General features: G+C 50.6%; 1 protein-coding gene across 3 annotated transcripts in view; it reads left to right on the forward strand.

The window, feature by feature from the left end:
- ZC3H3 (zinc finger CCCH-type containing 3) overlaps nt 1-24,247 on the forward strand; it is a 180,303-nt gene that overhangs the window by 146,774 nt on the left and 9,282 nt on the right. For all 3 annotated transcript variants that reach the window (XM_041122963.1, XM_030011512.2, XM_030011513.2), the window contains 2 exons: nt 16,719-16,894; nt 18,627-18,835. In XM_041122963.1, coding sequence (XP_040978897.1) covers nt 16,719-16,894; nt 18,627-18,835 — 385 coding nt within the window. The remainder of the gene's footprint in view (nt 1-16,718; nt 16,895-18,626; nt 18,836-24,247) is intronic.

Raw genomic sequence — 24,247 nt, forward strand, 5'->3', positions numbered from 1 at the left:
ACAAGATATGGGCCACCTTCGCTTGGTTTCTCCAAACCTGCAAGGTGATGCTGTCACACAGAGTCCCCAGGCAGTCATAGTTCAGAAGGGGCAGCCAGCCAATTTGCCACCAGGTTTGAATAAAGCAAAGGTGGACTCTGAGATTTATGGAGATGATGCTTTTCTGCTCTAGTTGAGAGCTGCCAGGCTTTTCTTTTTTGGGCTGGGTTATACAGTGGGATTTCTGCTCATCCTTTGACAATGTTCATCCTTTGACCATTGTGGCCAGCAGGTCAAGGGAGGGGATTCTACCCCTCTGCTCCGCTCTGGTGAGACCCCCCTGGAGCACTGCGTCCAGCTCTGGGGTCCCCAGCACGAGACAGACATGGACCTGTTGGAGCGGGTCCAGAGGAGGCCACAGAAGTGATGGGAGGGCCGGAACACCTCTGCTGTGAGGAAAGGCTGAGAGAGTTGGGGTTGCTCAACCTGGAGAAGAGAAGGCTCGGGGGAGACCTTCTTGCAGCCTTTCAGTACTTAAAGGGGACTTGTAAGAAAGAAGGGGACAGACTTTTTAGAAGGGCCTATAGCGATAGGACAAGGTGTAATGGCTTTAAACTAAAAGAGGGGAGATTCAGACTAGATCCAAGGAAGAAATTTGTTACGCTGAGGGTAGTGAAACACCAGCCCAGGTTACCCAGAGAGGTGGTAGATAACCCATCCCTGGAAACATTCCAGGTCAGGTTGGAATCCTGAGGCCATCCTCTTCCCTGCATCTGTTTCCCTCTGGGGAGATTGCTAGTTGCCTCTAAGGCATGTTTGATATGGAAGAAAACATCACATTTATGTCCTGGCTTGGTTCAGCTGCTTTCACAAGCCGACAGCAAGCGAACAGGAGGAGACAGTGAAAGCCTCCTCCTTGAGCTGGAGACTCCAGGTACCACGCTGAAAGCACGACATGAACTTTGCAAGCACTGCTTTAGGTTGGCTCTTCGGCTGAAAAAAAAGAGCCGCTAATGAAACAATCATTTTGTTTCATTAGGTGCAGGGCACCATCCCAAATATGCCCCAGCGGGCCTATGGAACGATATTATTTTATTGCATTTAATAGATAACGCATGAATAAGTGTCTGCCTAAGCATGGTTTTGCTTAGACTTGCTGCTCCTGGAGATTTCTAACTCCCTCGTGATTTCAGCTGCTTTTCACCAGGGCAGTTGCTGGGATGAGCAGTCGGATGCTTCTATCCATGTGCTGCTCTGGGCTGGAGCCCCAAAGGGCTCTTCACCTCCTTTTCTTCATCCCTGTAGCATTTGTTGGCAGAGGTGCAACCCAGCAAGTGAAGCTGGAGGTGTTCAGTGCCCATCACCGTGGTGTCATCGTGCAAAGCCACCAGCCTGTCCCAGAACCCAAACACAACGGCGGACGGTGCCTTCTGCAAGGCAAACCCATCCTTTCCCGAGGAAACTGCTACAGAGCAAAAACCAGGCAAAAGGAAGGGGAAAAAAGCCAAAAGTGAGAGCTTTAAGGAAAGCAGGACATCAGCAGGAGTGAAGGGAAATGCTAATAAATTAGTCTGTGCCTAATTACTTTTTGTGGCAGTGCATGGAGGGGACTGCGTGCAGGATAAACATTTCCTCTGAAGGAAAACACTTCCTCCGAAGGCATCCTGCCACCTCCCTCCAGCACAGCACTAGCCACGCAGGCAGGGTCCCTACAATTATTTTTAAAGTATTCCAATTTAAATGAAAATATAAAAGAGATATTTAGAATATTTATTCTATTAGTAAAAGTGCTTACCGTGTCACTTTTAGAGTGTCAGAAAAGCATTCTCCTACAGATGATGGATAGCAGCCTGTAATTATATATGGGGAGAAATTGCTGAGCGGGCCATATTTAACTGGGGAGGAGAAATACCAGCTTGGGCCATTAAGGGTTAATTTTATTCTCTAAATAATATAAAAAGTGCTGAGTCCATGCCTTTGCTCAAAGTAGAAAGTCCTCAAATGGACCCCGGAGAGTTTATAATATTCTACTGAATCAAGTAAAAATGTTAACCTTGCTTCATAAAACGATGGCTTGTTAAAGATGCGCAGTCCCTTTTCTTTTGAATAATTTAGGATGGGAGTAAATCTTCTCTCGTTCTGCCTTTCCCTGTCCGAGGAACTTCGAGAGCCGTCTGCCTGCGGTTTGAACCGCAAAGGGTGCGGACGGCAGAGGTGTGTGACACCGGCATAGCATCCTCGGCGGATAAACTCAAATGAGGACAGCCAGTAATTAGGAATTTAGGTTCTTTTGTGCTTGGCTTTGGCACACTGGGCTCTTCTCCCAGTTGTGTTTTCCTCTTTGTGCTCCCCCGAAGAAGCACAATTTCTGATTTTTATCAGACCTTCATAAAAAATGTCCATTATTATCCATAATTTATAAAGTGTCGTTGGCAGTGTTGCCTCTTAAGTACTTTCTAGAATGTCTTGCAGGATGCTCAGGCCAAGTTGATCAGCCTTTGACCCATCTCATGGGCTGTAACTCCAATTGCACGAGTCTTCGTACAAATGATGCCAGGACTGGCCCACTCTGGCTTCATCAGGAACTTAGAATTAAGTGAGAAAGCTTTAAATTTGCATTCCCAAGTCCCTTTTTCAGGAACATAGACTTGTAGAGGGTAAAGGTCCCTCTGCCCCTAGGGAGAGGGGACAGCTCCTGTACAAGAGTGTAACCACGTCCTTCGTTAAGAGAATGTTGCCCCCAATATTAATTGTTTCCAGGAGGGAGCTGGTAGCAGAGCCAGGACCTTGATTTCCAGCATTCTCACTGGTTCCTCGGTCATGGATTGGGAAGTTTCTCCAACCTGTATGCACTCACGTGGACCTACAGCTTCCTGAAGGGAGTGGAGGAACCTGCAAGTTCAGCTTGGTGAAGCAGTTGGTGAAATATGGCTCCAAAGAGTTCTGCTGCCTGAATCATCTCTAAACACAATGTCATACATGTCTTAGCTAAAGCCATGAAGTGGTGCCCACCATGGAAGTCTCCCTGCCGCCTTGCGTGGAGATCCCTGACCTTCACCAGCACCATGAAACAGTCACACTGGGTGAGGCTGGTCCCTCTGGGCTGGTCACCTGCACTGGAGGAAGCCTGAAGGGGGAAGTGGGAAGAGAGGAAGAAATGGGGCCTCTTGCAGGTGCTCCCCAGGGTTTTCCGAAGACGTTTTAATGAGATCCTCTACGGTAAAAGCTCCTCTCTGGTTCCCCATCCCTCCTCCTTTATGCCTGCATCTCGGCTTGGGGCATGGGTTCACTAGGAGAGGACCAGGTGAGGCTGGTGGACACAAGGGATGAGGTAGCCAGCAAGCGAAGCCACGGTGGCATGTCTCCTGGGGCTACGGAGAAGCAGGAAGAGATGTGGTCGTGAGTGGGCTGCATGGCCAGCAAGCCTGGAGGAGAGATGATCGGTTTGTCCGAGAGGCAATTTCTCTGCCAAGCTGCTCTCCTTGCTGCGCCCACACTTGGCTTCTCAAATAATACCCAAATAATATGAAATAATATGAAATAATACTTGTCCTAAAGGAAATTGTAGGGTGAAAACGTGCATTGCACGTCAGGCTGCTGTCGTGATATTGGGTGGCTAACTGTGAGCCGAGATCTCTGTGTGGCTGAGGTCTTGGACCTGGGAATTACGGCAAGCACTTGCATTACATCCATAGATGATCCCAAGGAGCAGGTGCCGTGTGATTTGCTTTACAGTCACAAAACATGACTTACTGGGGAATAAACTGTATTTGTAAGAATCGTGGCTGGGGTGGGTTTTGGTGCTGGCGTCCTCCAGCCCTTGCAGCATGTCAGAGCAAAGGCAAGCGAGTCAGCCCGGTCCCCTCTAACTGCTGCATCTGTAAAATTGTTTTGTATTAAATAAGCTTTTCCCCCATGGTGTACATTAGCGAGCGTGCCGCATTAAATACCTATCTTCATATTGTTTCCATCAGCTGCCTTAAAGCCTGTGGGTAAATTGTTCCCCCGTGGGAACTGTTAAGCAGTAAGACACAGTGAGATTAAACAACGAGGCTACCGTGAAAAGGCACGGGGAGAAGTACTGGAATAAATCATGGGTAAGCGGGGACTCTGTGCTCCAGTGTTTGCTGGTAACCCATCCCTCCCAGGGACCCTGACCAGCACAACCAGCCCCGTCCCCAACGGTGAAGCTTGACTAGGGGACCTGCCATCACAGCAGGGATGCTCATGGTTGACCTGCGCTGGGACTACCCGTCGGTCTCCTAAAATCCATCTTTTCACTCCTGCTGAGTTTCTCGGCCAACAGCCTTTCACCAGAACTCTGATTCGCACCTTATCCACGTAAAATAGTGGCAAAGCTCATGGTAGGAGGGGTAAGTCTGGTTAGCCCACACTGCCCGAGGAAGTGCTGCTTACTTGGGAAGAATCATTTTCCTCCCCCAGGTGGAGTGTGGTGTTTTTCACAGTGGCAGCTGCTTGATTTTTCTTAGAAAATTCAGATGCGGGGACTTTTTCTTAGCTGACGCCTTGTTCTCATTTGTGTTTCTCTAGTCTGATGATGCGTTAGGTTGGTCATTTTCTGCTTTTCTGGTGGCAGTTTAACAGGTTCCTACCAAAAGCTTATTTCATGTGTCTGATACATTAAATTTAATACATTTATTTAGGAAAAGCCACATGAGCTGTGTTAGCAGCAGCTAACAGTTAAATGTCTTTGGGGTTTTCTCTTAATTATCCAGTGCTCGGTTCATGATGGAGAGTGTCAGCCTGGGGTCCTTGTTCCCCTTAATCTGTTATCACAGAAAGGTGAAGATCAACGCTGTTCATATTGCATGTTCTCAGCTGTTTTTTTGTTGCCTGCTGGCTAAAACAGCATTTTTCTTTTCTCACAGCCAACAGCCATCAGATATTGGACTTTCTAGGTCTTTTTTCCTCCTCCTTTAGTCCCAAGTTGACCCCCAGCCAACTTGCCTTTTCCTTGAGGACATGCAGTCATTGAGGAACCTACCTGTGCACGTTCATCCAGATAGTTGCTGGCTGATTCCCAGCTCTGTAATTACACTCCATCTCCATCTTTCATCAAATCATCGAATGGTTTGGGTTGGAAGGGACCTTTAAAAATCATCCAGTCCAACACCCCGGCCACAGGCAGGGACATCTCCCACTAGATCAGATTGCTCAAAGCCCCATCCAACCTGACCTTGAACACTTGCAGTGATGGGACATCCACAACTTCTCTGGGCAACCTGGTCCAGTGTTTCACTACTCTCATCATAAAAAATTTCTTCCTTAATATGCAATCTAAACCTACCTTCTTTCAGTTTAAAACTGTTGCCCCTTGTCCTGTCACTACAGGACTTGGTAAAAAGTCTCTCTCTTCCTTTCTGATAAACCCCCTTTCTATATTGAAAGACTCCAATAAGGTCCTCCCGGAGCCTTCTCTTCTCTCAATCCCAGCTCTTTCTTCCTAGGAGAGGTGTTCCAGCCTGCTGATCATCCTGGACTTCTGTCCCAGGTGGTCATGGTGGCCACCACAGCACCTGTCACATATAGTGTGGAGGTAAAGGATGCTGGCTTTCCTCTTTCTGCAGCACTGAGAGACTTTGTGACAACAAAAAACCTGGAGGTGCTTAATGGCAGAAGCTTCTTGAGTCTAGCAAGTGTAAGAATCACAGTAAATTATTAAGCTGCGTATAAATCCTTTAGGAATGATTTCTTGCTTCTCCATCCTGCTGTTCTGATCGGTTGTGCTCCTTCTCCCCAAGGTCCCCATTGCTGTGGTCGGGCTAGCGGTGGGACAGGAGCTGCTCTATGCTCACTGCTGCCATTTCAGAGCTCCAACCTCTCCCTTAGAGGAGAAACACATGGACATATCTCTGGATGAAAAGTCCGTTGAGGGTTGTTAAACATCTTCTGGCTGTGGAAATCCTGAAGGTCCAGGCTGCTCCTTGATCTTGTCCCTCCAAAACTGGTACTGGCTGTGGCCAGAGAGGATCTGGGAGAGGTTTTAGATATGTTGGGGGCTGTGAAGGGAAGCACCCCAACTTTGCAAACATCCCTCCCCTTTCCCTCCAGGCATGCTAGCGTCGAGAGAGGCCATGTTTTGAGGCTGAGTTTCTTCCAGATCGGTTTTCTGGGTGGCAGCCTCGTACCTGTTGGTCTTCAGCATTGCATCAGTGGGACGGCAAAGGTTTGCTCCTCTCCTGGGGGCCCTTCAGATACTGTGTGAGACTTTAAGCAGCTCCTTCATGTGCATATCGTTTGGCCCACGCTTTTAGTTTGGGCCTGACTAAGAAGTTTCAAATGCAGATGATTTTTCTTTCAAATTGCCCCAGGGCTGATGCCTGGAGACAACTAGCCTGCGGCAGGAGCAGATTTACCTGGCTCGAAGCACTCATCTCCAAAGTCCGTGACATTGTTATGCTGAATTAGACCCAATCAAGCTGAGAAGCTCCTCCATGCCCAGCTACCAGGGGGGCTGTTTGAAGTGCAAGAAGTTTTAATATAAAACCTCTCCTCTTGGTATTAGCACAGGGAGGGATACAGGGAAAGCTAAGCTTTGAGCCATCCGGAATTTTCTGTATGTATCTTGGCTGTACCTCCATCTTATTCCTTTTATGATCCTATCACAACTGCGTCCAATTTCCTCTCCCCTTTGATTCAGAGAGAGCTGGTGGCAGCAGGACACGCTTGCGGCATTGGATAGGGAAGGACAGGATCTTGCAGGTGTGCAGGATCTGGCCGGACCTGAGCAGAGGGGCCATGGGGAAATGGCGAGGAGATCGATGGACCTCTCAACATGATGAGCGGCTGCCCAGGAGGGAACAGGGTGGGGTATTAAAGCTGTAAATCAGTGAAACGAAGGAGCTGGTCAAAGGGTGGAGAAGAGGAAGAAGAGAAAGACTTGCATGATTTTGCTGCTCAGAGACGTACCACTTTTCTCTTCCATCTTTGTGAAATCTTTAAAGATGACCCATGTGGGGATGGGCTTGCTGAGCCCCGACACCCTGCTCTGTACCTCCTTGTCACCAAACACATCCTGCGCTGGGAATAAAACTCACTTCTGCTTATATTAGAAGAATCAAGCCTCAAACAGATTTCACCGCCTGCGTTCATGAAAGTTGGGCGTTAGGGTCTGGACATCAGCAAATTGCTTCTTCTTAAGAGATGATCCATTTTATACACTTCCAGCAGGAGAGAGTGTGATGAGGAGGTGTCGCATTAAAGCATCTCGGCAGCTTCTCCTCCCCCTTCTCTTGCTTATGTGAGGGAAAGAGCCATTTAAGATTTAAATTTATCTCTGTCTTGCACACAGCTGTTTTGGGCTCAGGTGGAGAAGAGGTGGTAGAAACGTCTGGTCTTAGCTACGGAGACACTGGTTGCGTGCGTGAAGCTGGTTTTAGAGGTTACGAGCCCTCTCCGGGCTCTCTCAGGTAGGATGTCAACGTGTGTGCAGTGGGAAAGAAGAGAGGAGTTTGCCAAGTGGATGCATCGGCATCCTTTTTCCTAGTGCCGGAGCAGGCTCAGGATGGAGACCCACCGGGGCATGGCTCCCTCACCTTCATTTTGACCCAAATTGTGTTGGGTCTGTTTGCCAGGAGTTTTTAGTGATATTTTAGGCATATCTGCAGACAGTAGCCATGTATCCACCTGTTCCAGCTGTGGGTTCATGGTCTGCTGAGTGGACTTCAACTTTCCTGATGATTTTTGGTGCTTGCAGGCATGTCTGGGTGGCACTGGAGATAACTCCTGGGCAGTGGGGCAGCCCCTTCTCTGGGATGGGAGATTTGTGGCTTACCTTCTCCCATCATTCAGAAATAGCTGATGGAGAGCACTGCCTTTGATAGCTCTTTTATAGTCCACTGCAGCTGTATGAAAATCAACTACAAAAGCAACGTCATTTCGTTTAATTTTGGCTCTGGTTGACAGATGTTTTCTGGGTGCTAGAGTTGCTTGCTTGATTTGTTTTTTTTCCTATAATGTTTAGCAGAAATCTTAAGTCAACAAACTGGTTAGTAAATAAAATCTTTATTAAAAAAAAATAATGGATAGACTTAGTAATGAGTCTGCTCGTAAGATCATGAAGGGTGGCCTGGAGCAGGCTGAGATCTGTCCGGGTGTATCCTGCTGGCTCACTGGGGATGTTGAGTCCTTGTGCATCTCCTCTGGGCAACGATGGCTGTGCTGCTGATAGTAAGTGATAAATCTCGGTACTGGCAATGGGAGCTTTTCATTGAAAACACTTTGTAGCCTGCAGAGGAGGCTTAAAACTAATCAGGTTTCTTCCATGCCCAATCCTACCCATGTATCACTGCGGAAATCTTTGTGGGTTTCCAGTTGCATCTTATTTACCGTACTCTGTAATGGCATAATGAGGGTTCTTATTGCTACTTTAATTTAACTGTAGTATCTTCAACAGCATTCAGATGCTTACATTAAAGATGTTGCTTATCAGGGCAAACTTGAACTGCTTAATAGCCTGGGCTAGTTGATAATAGTGCCTAGATAAATACTGGTCTGTGATTTTCTCTCTTGCACTTTAATATCTTTGTAGAAGAAGGTGCATCGCAAAACATGAAAATTAGAAAGTCCAGGGGAAAAGCAGTCGCTGAATCATGGCTATAAAGTGGGAATATACTGATGAGGCAGAGAGTTCTTGATTTCAACCTGAACTTCTGTACAGATGAACGCAAAGAAGAGCAGATTTCATCTTTGCTTCCCATGCTGGAATCTCCCTTTGTTCGCATCTGTTCTCTGTTGTCGGACGATCTCTGCGTCCCATGAGCAGTGGGTAACACCTTCCCTGAGCCACCTGGAATCATGCACGTGGTGGAGCCCCTGTCATCCCTGATGCAGATGACACTCCAGGGGATGTCCGGTGGATGTCTGTGTTCCTCCATCCCTGACGGTGATGATTTGGGGTTGGCAATTACTGTCAATGAGTTCCCCGCATGAAACTGGCTCCATCACGGCTTTTGGGTGTGATGGTTGAGATTGTGAGGTCTCTGATGGAAACAGGGTTCCTCAACAAAGCAGTGCAGGGAGTGATTGAATGCCGTAGATGTTGCCATGCAGCGTTGAATGCTGGGTTGGGGATTCACCTTCTGGATGGCTGCCTCCAAAGAATTATAGTCAATGGCTCAATGTCCAAGTGGAAACCAGTAACAAGTGGTGTCCCTCAAGGGTCTGTACTGGGACTAATAGTATTTAATATCTTCATTAACGACATAGTGGGATTGAGTGCGCACTCAGCAAGTTTGCAAAGGACAGCAAGCTGAGTGGTGCCATTGATTCCCTTGACGGAAGGGATGCCAAACAGAGGGACTTTGACAGGCTGGAGGAGTGGGCCCGTGTGAACCTCATAAAGCTCAGCAAGGCCAAGTGCAAGGTCCTGCACCTGGGTCGGGGCAATTCCCAGTATCAATACAGGCTGGGCAATGAAGGGATGGAGAGCAGCCCCGTGGAGAAGAACTTGGGGATACTGGTGGATGAAAAGCTGGACATGACCCGGCAATTTGTGCTCGTAGCCCAGAAAGCCAATCGACTCCTGGGCTGCATCCAAAGCAGCAAGACCAGCAGGTCGAGGGAGGGGATTCTCCCCCTCTACTCTACTCTGGTGAGACCCCCCTGGAGCACTGCGTCCAGCTCTGGGGTCCCCAGCACAAGACAGACATGGACCTGTTGGAGCAGGTCTAGAGGAGGGATACAGGAATGGTCTGAGGGCTGGAACACCTCTGCTATGGAGAAAGGCTGAGAGAGTTGGGGTTGTTTAACCTGGGGAGACCTTCTTGCAGCCTTTCAATATAGAAAGAGGGCTTATAAGAAAGATGGAGAGAGACTTTTTACCAGAACAAGGGGCAATGGTTTTAAACTGGAAGAGGGGAGGTTTAGATTGGACATAAGGAGGAAATTTTTTTCTGACAAGGGTGGTGAGACACTGGACCAGGTTGCCCAGAGAAGTTGTGGATGCCCCATCCCTGGTAGTGTTCAAGGTCATGTTAGATGGGGCTTTGAGCAACCTGGTCTAGTGGGAGATGTCCTTGTCCATGGCAGGGGAGTTGGACTAGATGATCTTTGAAGGTCCCTTCCAACCTAAACCATTCTGTGATTCGATGATTCCTCCTTATGTCTGTGGCTTTGCTTTTGTGGTGGCTCAACTGGTCCTGGGTGCTTTGGGGTTGGAGTAGAGCTGAGTTGCACAGTGTTGCTGGCTGGTCTTCCTCCATCCTCTTGGCTTGCCTTGTATCTTTTATTTATATTTTGGCTTACGCTGTCTGCCAGCTTTGTCAGAGCTGTGGGGCTCTCCTCCAGGCTGATGCAGGACACGGACAAAAACCAAGCCTGGAAAATCCAACCACTGGCTGCTGCGACTCCAAGCAAAGCTCTTGCCAGTCTGCATAGAGCTGGGGGTGAGGAGCAAGACTAGGCAGGAAGCAATTCCCAAATGAGATGATACATTTGAAGAAAAAAAAATCATTGGAAGTGCTCAATTATGGTATTTCTGCTCCTGCTCGGATCTGAAGCCTGGAGGTTTCACGTGCACCCGTGCTGGGGAGGTGAAATGCTCTTTGACATCATTTTGCTACGTGGGGGATTCCAGTTACAGAGGAGTAACACGCCTAAACCAGGGAGCAGCAAGATGAGAGGAAACAGTTGACGGCAACTTAGAGGAAGCTGGCAAGAGGTGGTGGAGATCGGATATGAAAGAGAGCCCCATCGCTTAGGTGATTTTTATTTGGGCTGGACCATGACGGAGGAATGGATGCTGCAGGGTCAAGGCTTTTCCTTGCCCCCTTCAATCCCTCCCAGCTATTTTGCTGCCTCTTAAATATGATGTTCCCAGTGATTTTAGAAATCACAGTCCCATTCTTGCTCCAGCTCCAGAGGTATTTTAGCTCAAATGCTGTTTTATTGCCTGCAAATACCAAGGGAGAGGGTTTATGGCTTTGTGGTAGATCCCAGAGAGCATTCGATAGATCCTAAATCCTAGCAAGCATTTGGAGAAGGCCATCAGAAGTCATCGCTTCCCTGCAAGCATTTTGCTAGGGCACCAAGCTCTGTTTTGAGGGCAGAAATCCGTTTTGGAGCAAATTCCTTGGTATAATTGTCTCGGCTACATTTCTTCATCATTATTCCACAGCCTGGATGATGGTCGGATGTATCGTCCTCCGGGTTTTAATGACAGGGAGCTGGAATTTTTTTTTAAGGCTGCTTCCATCTGCACCCAAGTATAAAAAAGCCATCAAAAAAAAGCTATTTACTGGCTGTCAGTTTGGAGCAGCATCAGAAAACAGCTCCACCACCTCCAGCGATAGCTTCCCAACAGCCACTTAGTGCTGAGACATGGCGGGTAAGAGGGACATTAAAACAGCCTGACATCAATCCAGCCGGTTAATCCTGCTGCTTGGCGATGGGGCTACCTGTAATAGCTCCGGCGAAGCTGCGTGGATGTGCAGAGGGCTTTAAAAAATAGAAAGCACTTGAGTTTTGGGGATTAACTCGTGCTTTTAATGCTCCCCTTCCCCAGAAGGTCTGCTTGGTGCTTTTATCACCACCATGCTCCGGGTTTCCAGACAGGTGGTGGACTCGTGTCCATCACGGCAGACGGAGAGATGGACACAGGTCCAAGGCGATGGGAAGATGCTCCAGCACTTTGCCATCTCTTGTCTGTCTGCTGGTCCCTTGTCACCTGCCATCCCTTGGTGCTGGGAAAGGAGAGATCGAGCAGTGAGACAAGCCTGGAGATACTTGAGAAGTTCAACCTGGGCAAACTGCTGGTGGAATGGAGCTGGGAATGCCGGGCTGGATGGGACCTCTCATTCCCCCCCGTAAGGTCAGTGGGCAGTTGCTGGTCGGCCCAGTAACCCAGCTTCGCCTTCCTCCCACCCTCCGCTACCTCCTGCCAAGCTTGTTCGTGGAAAATATTAATTAACGTCATTCCCGGGGCTGAGCCGGGACCTTCCACCAGTTGCTGCCTCCTTCTTTGCCAGGTCCGTGCTAAAGAAGGCTGCGCCCTGCAAACCCCCTCATCCCCGTCCGGCTCCCCGTGTGCGTCGGGGTCTGTTGGGCCATTTAAGGCTTTGTGGGTCGTTAGCGGCACCTTGAATTTCACCCAGAGCTGCCTTGGCAGCCAGGGAGGAGTCCCGGCCGCGGGGGCTGCCAGCCGGGCACCGTCCCAGCGCTGAGCACTGCCGCCGGTCTGGGCTGCGAGGGGAACCCCGGAGCAGGGAGACCGGGATGGCAACAGCATCAGCAGGATGATGGCATCCTCATCAGCACCCGACGTAGCCGTAGGGTTTCTCCCCAGGGCTTTTTAGGGGTGCTGTGGGTTTTCTGTTGTCTCTGTTGGAAAGGACCAGAGGCTTTTTTCTCTTTTTATGGTTCAACCTGCGGGCTGGCGGGGGTCCCATGGGGGTATAATTAGCCACCCCGACAGGTGGAAGGGATCGGATGGCCCCCAGCATGAGGGTGCGCCCGTCACCCCGCAGCCCTGCTCGGCTTCACCCCGGCTGACACGCGACGGACAGCAAACCGCCTTGTAGCAACCCAGCCCCAGCATGTTTGCTCTGGCATGCAGGGCAAGAGCAGAAGAGCTGCCGTAAATAAACAGAAGGGGCTTTTCCAGTCACCGAGCCCGGCGGGGAGGCAATCCCAGCCTCACCATCCCTGCCCTAAAACAGCGGTGATGGACGAGGTGTTACGGAAGAAGGGTCGAGCGCTGGGAACAGCGTGGAAAAGCCATTAGAAACTTGAGCCGAGGACACAACCTTGGGATTAGTCGCACACGGTTTGTTTTCTTTATTAAGTATCTCTTTGCCGTAGAGCCAATAAATGTGGTCTGGTACAATGATTGACTTGGAGGTTGGTGCCGGTGAGAGCACTGGGCAGGTGGTGTATCCCAGTCCCGACACCAAGCCGGGACCATGGCACCATCCCCCCCACCACAAGGATTTGTAACTGGTCCCTCGGGTGCCCTGCTGGGAAGAAACAGCTATGTTTCTCGGCTTTTCCCTAAAATAGCATCATTCCCTAGCATAGCAGCATCACCGCCAGCTGCAAGGGTGATGCATCCGGGTGGCTTTTTGAGGCTCTTTTTTCCTGCTCTTCTCCTTTCCAAGTCCATTTTGTGTTGGAAACCACTATACAGAAATGGATCTTGCATCCTTGGGCAGAGGCTCTGAAGAGCTGCTGCCCTGGCAATAAATAGCAATAATCGACATCAGGTGGGTTTGTAATTAATAGGAAGCTTTCAGGGTGTCACCGTCATCGCATGGATGGAGATCTGGAGGTGGTGGTGGACTAGAAACCTTCCAGCATGCAGTAGATCTGATGTACCATCAGGCCAACTTGCCGTCACTTGAAATGGATGTCGTTGAACTAGAGCTGGCCCCAGCTATAACGACAATATGGGAGTTATTTCATGTTGATGCTGGTCAGAAACATTGGCACACAGCCCAAGAGCCTAATACTGTATGAAACATTAAATCCTGGGATTTTGCTCATGCTTCCTTTAGGATCCACTTGGCTTGGCAGCTCTGCCCGTCCCATGCCACCGGAGCTGTGTAATTTCTAGGCAGGCATCATCATCATCCATTGCTGCCCATCCAAATAAAGAATGGCTTTGGGCAAAGCATGTGGGGAAAAGGGGAATGAGAAGATAAACCATAGGGGTTTGCAGGTCTTGTCCATGCAGATGATCTCAGCTGGCCCCGCGCCATCTCAGCTTTCAACCTCCCCAGCTCTCCGTCACCCGGCAGCCCCCGCATTCATCCCAGCCTTCAATCCCTAACAGGCCGTGCCTTTATTTTTCCTCTCCCCTAATTCTGTTTCACTTATTTTTAAAGCAATTATCAGGTTGAGGGGTTTGCTTTTCTACTCACTAATATTTTGGGAAAAATTACTGCCCTTGAAAGCTGTCCTGTCACTGCCTTTTCCAAGCATTTATTCTTGGTCTGGGCCATATCCTGTCTGCAGGTGGAGGTGTCCGGACCAGCATGATTTGGGAGGCAAAAGGTAGGGAGTAGTGAAAGCTGTTTTCCCAAACCTCTGCTTGATTCAAATGTGTGTTTTCTAGGTGGTTTGCAAGAGAACGGCTGCTTAAACACATCTTTCTGCACTGGAGGAGATGGTTTTCCCATACCCGCTCTTGAATGGCATACCCAAAATAAGCATCAGCTTTACTACCAGCTTGGGACAGGCAGGAGCCAGCCTTGCCTGCACGGCTGGGATGCTCTAGTCTCTAGTGATGCTTTTCCAGTGCTGGTCCATGGGTGGAAGAGAGCAAACCATCTCTTGGGGTGCATCCAGAGCAGTGTGGCCAACAGGTTGAGGGAGGGGATTCTCCCCCTCTGCTCTGCTCTGGTGAGACCCCCCTGGAGCACTGCGTCCAGCTCTGGGGTCCCCAGCACGAGACAGACACGGACCTATTGGAGCGGGTCCAGAGGAGGGACAGGGAAATGATCCGAGGGCTGGAACACCTCTGCTATGGAGAAAGGCTGAGAGAGTTGGGGTTGTTCAGCCTGGAGAAGAGAAGGATCTGGGGAGACCTTCTTGCGGCCGTTCAATATTTAAAGAGGGCTGATAAGAAAGACGGAGAGAGACTTTTTACCAAGTCCTGTAGTGACAGGACAAGGGGTAACAATTTTAAACTGGCAGAGGGTGGGTTTAGATTGGACATAAGGAAGAAATTCTTTACTGTGAGGGTCGTGAGACACTGGACCAGGTTGCCCAGAGAGGCTGTGGATGCCCCATCCCTGGAAGTGTTCAAGGCCAGGTTGGATGGGGCTTTGAGCAACCTGATCTAGTGGAAGATGTCCCTGCCCATGGCAGGGGAGGTGGACTAGATGATCTTGAAAGGTCACTTCCAACCCAAACCATTCTGTGATTCTATGTTGCTATGAAACACAGGATTTTGGAGTAATGGCAGAACCTGGGCACTGTTTAGAGATGACTCTGCTTTCAGGTTGCCTGTTGGCTTGTAGACTTACTTGCCATTGAATCTCCTTCAAATAGAGGGGGAAAGTCATAGGAACTGGGTTTTTAAATGAATTTTCAGTGGAAAAGCAGTGCTGTCGCTGTGCTGTCCCCCCTATTGAGCCAGTGTCCATGTGTCCATCTGGATCCCCAGCCCTCCTGCTGCTCAGTGCCATCCCCAACCTCCAGCAGACGAGCTCCTTGCTCTGCTGCCGACTTCAGCGACCAGCCTCAGGCGGCAAAGCTACCGAACCCTTCTGCCCTTTTGAGGAGAGAGCTTCCATGGCTCAGCGGGGCCACCGCTTAATCCCAAAGGTCAGCACAGGGAGCTGCTCCCATGCCCCCAAAGTCAAGTTGCATTAGAAGGGCAGGAGCTCACCTACTTCCCACATTGTTGGGAAGATGCATTTTTATAAACAGGCGAGAATGATCACGCTGAAACCCTCACTGTGTTTCTCTTCCCATGGATTTGTCCCTTTTTCGCCCAAACCTGTGCAAAATTTGAGCATCTGTGCTACCCTGTAGCAAGGAGGTTTGCAGCATGGGCATCCAAGCGTGGAAGGACCCACATGGGGAAAAAGCAGGCTGCGTCTTTGCTGGTGGAGAAGGTGAACAGGTGAATGGATCTTGGTGTTGTGGACGCTTTGTTGCGCCATGTGTGTTGGGTTGTGTCTTGTCATGGGTGTTGTGGTGTGATGCCTGTCGCCCTGCGAGAGCCAGGGTGGGATCATCAGGTGGGGTGGGACGGAGCATCCTGGATGGAAATGGGTCCCCCTGGACATCATGGGGCTGGGCAGAGCTCCAGGACCTGCTCCTACCCTCCATCCCTCAGGATACATTGGGACGAGCTTTCTGAATTGCTGCGTGTTGCTGTCACGGTGTTGGGAACAGCTGGAGATTAGGGAGAGGCTGTTCTTTCTCCCACCTCCTCGCCAACGTTCCCAGCCAGAAATCACACCTGAAGGCATCTCTTCTGCCCTGCCTGCATCTCTTCCTGCCTTTCCTGCTGCCAAAACCTGCCATTTCCCAGCAGAAAGCCTTGTCCAGGGGAAGCTGTGGAGCACCACTGATGTCTCTCTCCCACCGGCACAGCTGGCGGCTGCGGGGATGGCTGTGAGCGTTGCTGCTTGGAGCCACCAAAATGCCAGGCTGGGAGCACAGAAGCGCTTTTAGGGCTGAACGTCTTGATGCCGTCGTTTTGCCAGTGCCGTGCCGTGACCGTGGCCCTGGACAGGAGAGCATCGGCCAAGCTCATTCCCAAGGCCTAAGCAGAGTGGGTTGAGCTCCAGCCCCGGGCCAGTTTCAGCAGCAAGGTGGTCCAGGCAGGAGTCCCAAATAAGTCCAAAAATGAACATGCTTCATTCCTGCTCTTCCCTGCTCCTTTCCACATCCCAAGCATGTCTGGGACAGGAAACACCTGTGTACTCTATGAAACCAGTTTCTCCAGCCCAGTTAACCTCTTTGGGACCTCCCAGCATCACCACCTTGGGGGCAGATCATTGCTGTTAAGACTTTGGTGGTTTGGGTCTGTAAAATCAGGCACTTGGAAAGCTGTGGGTGAGTGTGTAATGTCTCCCAGAGAAGAGTATTATTTTTAATAGTATTTTGTCATGGAATAGCATTTTGATACGGCGAAGGAAGCACCAACACATCCTTCTCTTCCTTTAGCAATGTGTTCGTGCCACCTGAAGGAACCCAGCTCTGGGAACCTGTGCTCCCTGCAAGGCTTTGGCTGCTTTTCCCAATGTTGCTCTCTTTTTCCCTCACAGTGCAAGAAGAAGCACACGCTGGTTTGCCCTGACTTTGCCAAAAAAGGTGTCTGCCCCAGGGGCGCGCGGTGCAAGCTGCTGCACCCCCAGAAGAAGCGTCACCCAAGAGAGGCAGAAGATGGGGACCGCAACGAACCCCCTTCCAAGTGGAGACGGGTCTGGGAGGTGACGGGCAGGTAGGAAAGAGCAGAAGAAACTCGCTTTGCTTCTCTTAAAACAGTTTTCTTCCCAGCCTGCTCTGGATGCTTCCTCTTCCAGATGTGTATCCATCTGTGTGCTGGTTTATTTTAAGATGTTGCTGATGTGGGTCACTGGGATGTCCTCTTGATAGAGCCACCACGGGCAATAGGGTTGAGCAGAGTCTGTACTTGGGGGAGAGGTCTCCAGGCAGAGCTGATGGAGAGGAAAGAGAGGATAGCTCGCATCTTGCTACCCGATGTGTGCCGTTTGAGTGTGGGTATCTTCGCCCTTAGAAATGTGCCACCCAGGGCTTCATCACCTCCGGGTATCTCTGAGGCTTTTGTAGACCTTTCTCCTGGGAGATGGAGGAGCCCTGATGGAGACTCCACCACCAAAAGTGGGTACAGCTTATCCATAGCTCTGTGGGAAACTGGAAATCATCTTCCCTCTTCCTCTCTTTTCCTCAAGTCCACGGCGGAGAGCAGAGCTGAGCCCTTGGCGTGGTATGGGGGGGGGCTTGTCGTCAGGACTGGACTCACTGCCTGAAGAAGCAGAGATGGAGATGGACATGGAGATACAATAGGCTTTGTAAAGCCTTTTGATGCTGGGCTGGTTTCTTGGTTAATCCTTGGAAGCTCTCTGTGCTCTCTCTGGGCAAAGATGATGCTTTTGGGTGCTGGGATGGAGCCCGCAGGCTGAGGGACACATTGATCCTCATCTCCCCAGGGAGACAGATTTTTCTTGAGCATGGCACATCCTTGCCTTCCTCTGCCCTCACCCCCAAGCCCTGCCTACAGAATGACTACATCCCAACGTAATTAAAATTAAAGCCAAAATGAAATTTGGCTTTAAAATCCAAAATCTAAAAGTCCTGGTTAGTGGGAAGAGAAAAAAACAGCTTGGGTGCTTGGCTCCTACACGTCTGTCTGCGGCAGGACGTGGGGGTGAAGGTGGGATGGAAATGGAGGGACGTGGGAGCTGTGCCCATCTGGTCCATGCTCTTGCCCGGTCCTGGGCCTCATCCTGACCCTGCCTTGTAAGGTAACAGAGGGGGATGAGCGCTTAGCAGGCTGTCCGAACTTACCCCGGATGACAGAAGAGCCTTGGAATGACACCCAGCTCACATCCCCGGTGTGAACAAGGTGTAAAATAGCTCCTTGCTCTTTTTAGGTAAGGAGGCATGAGCGCAGGGCTGGGCGGCGGGGAGGCACCCCCCTCCCATCCTGGGGACAGCTCCTGGCATCCTCCGCTGCGAAGGGAGCACGCCTGAGCTTGGAAGCTGCTCGGGAGGTTTTTTTTTCTTTTATTGGCACCATCGTCGGAGATGTTGAACGAGCTGAAGTGTCACGTTAGCTGGGCTTGGAGGGGGGCAGCAAGGTTGGGGCTGAGCCAAGCCCAGCGGGGCATCTCCGAGCCATCCCTGCTCTCCACGCTCTCCATCTCCCCTCTCCTCTGCTTGCTTAGCCCAGCCGGCACCCAAACAGGAGCCCAGCACCTCCACAAGCATCTGAGCAGGGAAGCGCAGGGCAGGGAATCCAGCTGAGGAGTGAGAAACTCTGGCTGAATCCGAGCTGGCTCCCAGGAATGTGGGGATACAGAGCAGCCTGGGTTGGAGCTCGGAGAGTCTCTGTGTGCGGCTCTGGTGGTTTATCCCAATCTCTTCCATTGCACATGATGTTGCCAAGAGGGATCATTTTATTTTTCTTTATTATTTTTTGCCTCCTGCAGGAATGATCCAGCTCAGCTCCATGATGATGGGGAAATACCCGGACCCTCCAGTGCAGAGCAAGAGGTGAAGTTTTGGAAAGAGACGGACGCTTCACCAACCAGCTGGCTGCAAAAGCTGCCGTCCTTCATCTCCCTCCAGTCCTCAGCATCCCCCGGTGATGAGGGCTGCAAAGTGGAGAAGGACGAGGACGAGCCGGAGGATGAGCCAGGTAGGAAGCACTTGCTCCGCTTTTGCTCCCATGTGCTCTGAGCTGCTCCCATTCACTGAGCGGGAGAGTTATTCCCGGGCTGATCTCTGTGGGTTTTGGTGGGATCAGTGTTCCTTGTGAGTCGCCAAACCAGTTAACGCTGGGAGCCCAAACTGGGATGGCAATCGGGACTCGCATCTCTGTGGACACAGGGGCACGAGCCCCTGGCTCTGCTCCCAAAACCTCACGGTAGGATGTTGTCCCCATCTTTTATCATCGCTTCCTTCCTTGTCCTATGAATTATTCGATGATGAATCCAGGCTCGTTCCTGTGGCGGAGCTGCAGCGGTCCCCAGTAGGAGGCTGTTTCAGAGGGATGCAGTGATGCTCTGCCTTACCGCTGGACCCACAGAAGGACCTTTGAACCATCCATCGCACGTGTTTCCTGGCGCGAAATAGATTTGAAGCTTTGAAATAAAAACATCCCTGGTGGGAGGTGGGTTGGGGTGTTTGCAGCTTGCAAGCTCGAAGGAAGAGCCGTGTTAGTCTGAGATGATTTGCTTTATTCTTTTATTAAAAGGCGGGGGAAATCAGTAAAATTTTTGAAAAATGCAGTTTTAGGATGAGCAAAACTTCTTACAAACTCCAACAAGTGAGAGCAAACAGCTTCTGCCTCGACATTTTTTTTGATTTTTGGAAAAAGTTCAGGGAAATGTTTCAACTGTTTGAAACTGAACTGACTGTGGGAAAAAAAAGCAGGGGAAAATTGTTGAAGCAATGAGAAGAAACGTCTTTGTTTCTCTGCAAAGCAGCTCGTGGTGGAGGTTAGCTGCATTTCTGCTTCTCCAACATTTTTCTTAGTTCCTCCTCTCCTAATTCAGCTCCTACACTGGAAAGTCCTTTAATCACCAGCAGCTCTGCAGGAAGGGACAGGACTTTGGGGCACTGTGGGGATGCGTCTGCAGGAGCAGAGGTGATGGAGATGGAGAGGCAGAGATCATGCCTGGTCCTTCCCGGCGCTGGGTGGGAGGTTTTTGATGGGACGATGCTTCACGCTTTCCTTTTCATCTCCCGTCCCTCACTGGAGGGATGTGCAGCAGTGGCATCTCCTGAGCACCATCGCAGAAAGAGAGGCAGCATCTGGCTCAGAAATCAAAATATTTTGTGGCAGTAATGATGAAATCCTCACTGCCAGCTTGGCTGGCACAAGATGTGCCTCAGTATGAACGAAGGGCTGGAGCATCCCTCCCCGTCTTTGATCCCAAGTGTGCAGCCAGAGCAGAATCCCGCTGGGAGAAGGGATGAATTCAGCACCGAAAGCTGGGCTGGGGTGTTTGCCCAGTCATCCGTAAGCGGGTACCGCGGATCTGCAAGGCTGTGCCTGGCTCGACCATGAAGCGCTTCGAGCCAGGGAGGGCTGAGATGCCTTAACGCTGTCGGAAAGAAAATTCCCAGGATTAGCAACATATTCCTGAAGTCACAGGCGAGCGCTTGTGCTGTCGAACAGCGGTGCGGTGGAAACAGCGAGGGACTTTTCCGGCTGGGAAAGCTCCTCTCTGCAACGCGGGGTGAAGCACTTGGCTTCCCTTTCCAAGGATTTCTTCCCCCCGCACACCTCCCTCCTTCCCTCTCCTTGGCCCTGGTTCAACTCCCTTTTGATCTCGGCAGCAGGGCCAGGGAAGCGCTCCCAAAGCAGCAGCTTAATCGGGTTTTTTTATCTCTGTGATGAAGACAGAGCAATTAATCCGTGGACAAGAAAGTTGTTGAAATGCCCTGGATTGCACTTGGCAGCCTGGAATAACTCGGTCAAGAGGGCGGAGGCATCATCCTGGCAGTGAGGGCATCCTTTTCCTCTTAACTCCAGTTTGCACATTCAGGGGAGTAAGATTTCCAGCCGTTTTGGGTGGGAGGATGAGTAGAAGGAGCTGGTTCGGTCCAGTGATGTCAGGAGGAAGACTACGGGGAGCTAGCGGGTACAGGGTTGGGGTGCGCATCCCTCCGTGCTCCTTCGCCTTTGCCCGGGGAGCATGTGGCATTGGGAAAGCAGATGCTGGAGGATCCGTAGGAAAGGAGAACCAGGCAGGAATTGCAGATGACTGTAAAATCATCTGATGATGAAGCAATTCCCCTGCCAAAGGGATGCAGCGATCGTGCATGATGAGTCCAGGCGCGAGGATGCTGTTTGGTGCCCGGGTTTGCCCATGCCCGGTGCTGAGATGTGCTCAGTAATTAATGTCTCATCTCAACACACAAACGAAGGGGCTTTGGGACACAGCAGCAACTGGGGACCACCATAACCTAACAAGAGAAAAGGAGCCCTGGCCACTAAGAAGCCATCATCCTGAGAGGGTGCAGGATGAGGCCATTGATGCTGCTAAAGGACCAAATGCTTCATGGTGGCCAAATCACCTTTAAAGCTAGGACTGGTGCTTGTGAGCTTGAGGTGCTGTTTTGAGCTAAGCGAGTGGTCAGGATGAGTCCTTGCGTAGCTCTAGGTAGTAGCTGGTGTTGGCGATGGGATTTGGGGGTCTGTGCCTTCCCCGCTGCAGCCTTTGTATAAAGGATAATATTCAGTTTCTGCTTGTAAAGCCTGAAGGTGACACGCAAATTGGCTGGGTAGTAAATAAGGAGGAGGACAGGTTATTATTACGGAGTGAGCTGAATTGCTTGGTTAAACGGTCACAATTTGAGAAAATGCCCTTTTAATACTGGTAAATGCAGGAGGAATGAAGAAAAACCCTGGCTCTGTGTGCGGGAGGGATGGAGTGGGGGTTTGGAGATGACCTTTAAGGACCAGCATGTGCAACAGCATCAGCTTGCGGGGGTCTCGGTGGGGTTCTGCAGCCTCTGGCCTTAGGATATGGAAAAAGGGGACTGGAAAGGAGTGATGTGGTCGGCATGCATGGAGCAGAGCCTGCTGTTGTCCTCCCATGGGGAGGGTTCCCAACCTGCAAGAGGAGCCTTGTAATTTGGGGTTGGAGGAGTCATTTGAGGGCGCTGGTGCTTTTCGAGCATCCTCCGAAAAGCCCATCCATGCAGCATGGGGAGAGCAAACCACTTCCAGCCAAGCATCCTGGCCAGGAAGGGTGGGCTTGGTGGCATCTCATCCTTCACCTCGTTGTGTTCTCCATCCAGGAGGGCAGAGCCAGAGGGAGCACGGGCTCCCCTACCCCTCCAACACCCGTTTCCAGGTAATGGGCCTTTCCATATTTCACCTTCCAGTTAAATAGCCTGCGCTGGAGCCTAACTGGCCTCCCCGCACTAATTGTAAGCAAGCGCACCAATGCAAACCATTCCAATCGAGTGCTAATTTAATTAGAAAGCACCCATTTTAGTTAATTTGTTCGAGAAGATCACTGAAAACTCCTGGAGAGAACAGATGTTCCCCTCTCCCCCGATGAACATTCAGGGGTTTGTAAATGGCTCCACTCAGCCTTGTTTAGGAGAGAAAAGAGGATTTTATAGCTGCAAACGACCCTTTCTGTAAACATTTTACAGCTCTCTGCACGTTTGAGTGACGATAAACCCCTAGCAACTCGGCGGGCTGCAAATTTGCGACCATACGGCTATCATTTTATTGTCATATTTCACGGTCGTAACGTTAATGGAAGATGCTCGCTACAGTCTTTTTTAACGGCTCCGCTGAGCACGCTCAAACGCTTTGGCTTTGGAGGAATTCGTGGAGGTGCAGCGCTTCTGGGTTTGTTTACAGCTTTCACTTCTGGAGGAATAACTTTGGAAATGCAAATCTCCTCTCTTCTCTGCCGGGCTGGACCCATGCTTGAGAGCCACCCTCAACAGGGCACGTGACTGTGGGGATGGGCAACCCCTTGGTCCCAGATCCTGGTCTGACCATCCCCAGCTCCTGGAATTTCGGAGAAAGCCGGTGCTGCCAGTCCTCACGTGCATGCGGCTGGTCCCCCTCGGCTGCCCCGAAGGTCCTGTTGCCTGTAGCATCTCCTTTAATGCTGCTTCTGACACCAGCTCTTTGATCCAAAACTTGTTTTGACAGCCAGGTAGGGCAGCCAACCCTTTTGATCGGTGTGAGCCGGTGGCAGAAGATGCTCTGGAGCCTTCGAGAGACCATCTGCGTGGTTGGGGTTGGAGGGCTAGGACACAAGGGGGTTGTCCTGGGATAACAGGAGCCAGCATCCGCTGTCAGCTTTGACCCCATTGGGAGTTAGTGCAGTTTGCTCCTCTTGGTAGGGTCATGGAGGAGATGTTTTTGTGGATAAAATACAGGGAACTGGTTTATCTGTTTGGTCACAAACATCTCCTTGTACATCCTGTGCTCCAACCCCAATCATCTTGGTGGCCTCCACTGAACTCACTCCAGTATGTCCGTGTCCTTCTGTACCGAGGAGCCTGCAGAGCTCCAGGTGTGGTCTTGCAAGTGTTGGATATTTTCACAGCGCTACCAAATCAGCCCAATCCTGAAAAGCACTGCTAATGAAGCATTTAGTGCATACCTCAGTGCTGAACTCGGACTTCTTCATGATAAATCTGAAGCCTTTTGTTTATCCAGGGAACAATTTTTTATGTAGTTTTCTTGTATTGATCCATTATCTCTTGTGCATCTCCTTGGAGAGTCTGGCTCCATCTTCAACCACCTTTAGGTAACAGAAGACAGAGATTATTTGAACACAGTTGAAGGTAGTTGAAGACAGCAATTCCCCATTAGTCTTCTCCAGACAGAAACATCCCAGTTCTGTCTCTTTCAGCCCAGTTACCTTCAGGAGGCATCTGAGCCACCTTGGAGTTCTCTGAGGACCTTGAGTCCTAGCTGGTAGGGAGCAGAGGTCTTGGCCTTCTTGGTAGGGCTCGTTGCATCTTCTTGGAAAAGGTGTTGGCCATGATGGCCAATGTCATGGCCAATGGCTGAAGTCACAGGCCAATGTCTGTGCCTGCAGCTGGTCCACCTCCATGGCTTCTTCTTTGGGTGGGACTACATCTACAGCCTCTTCTTCAGGTGGGCCACCTCCATGGCCTCTGGATCTCCCATGACTTGGCTGAGGGCAGCTGTTCTGTCCCACACAGTCTTCCCAGCCTTTCTTCTCCTCCTCTATATATTTCTCCTTCAGGTTTTCTCCATTGACTTGTCATTGACAGCACCCGCTTTCTGAGCAGGGTCCTGGTGGGTCTCCCCCACTGCTGGTAGGGGTGTTATGGCCAACTGTTGTCAAGCCTCTCTTGGAGAGTTGGTCACTGGAATGGACCTCTCTTCCCCAGAATCTGGCCTAGGTGCTGCAGAAGCTCTTTTCTGGGCCTCCCAACTTTTGAGGAACCTGCTTGAAGGTCTTGGTGCATCACCCAAAGGGTGGCAATAACTCCTTGACTCTGATGTACCCCTGCTCGCTTTATGCCTCCTGGGTGCTCACAGCAGCAAGAAACTCGGCAAGCTGTGGAGCCAGATCGGTGGACCATCTAATACGGG

The sequence above is a fragment of the Aquila chrysaetos genome, chromosome 4 (assembly GCF_900496995.4).
Source record: "Aquila chrysaetos chrysaetos chromosome 4, bAquChr1.4, whole genome shotgun sequence".
NCBI lineage: Eukaryota > Metazoa > Chordata > Aves > Accipitriformes > Accipitridae > Aquila > Aquila chrysaetos.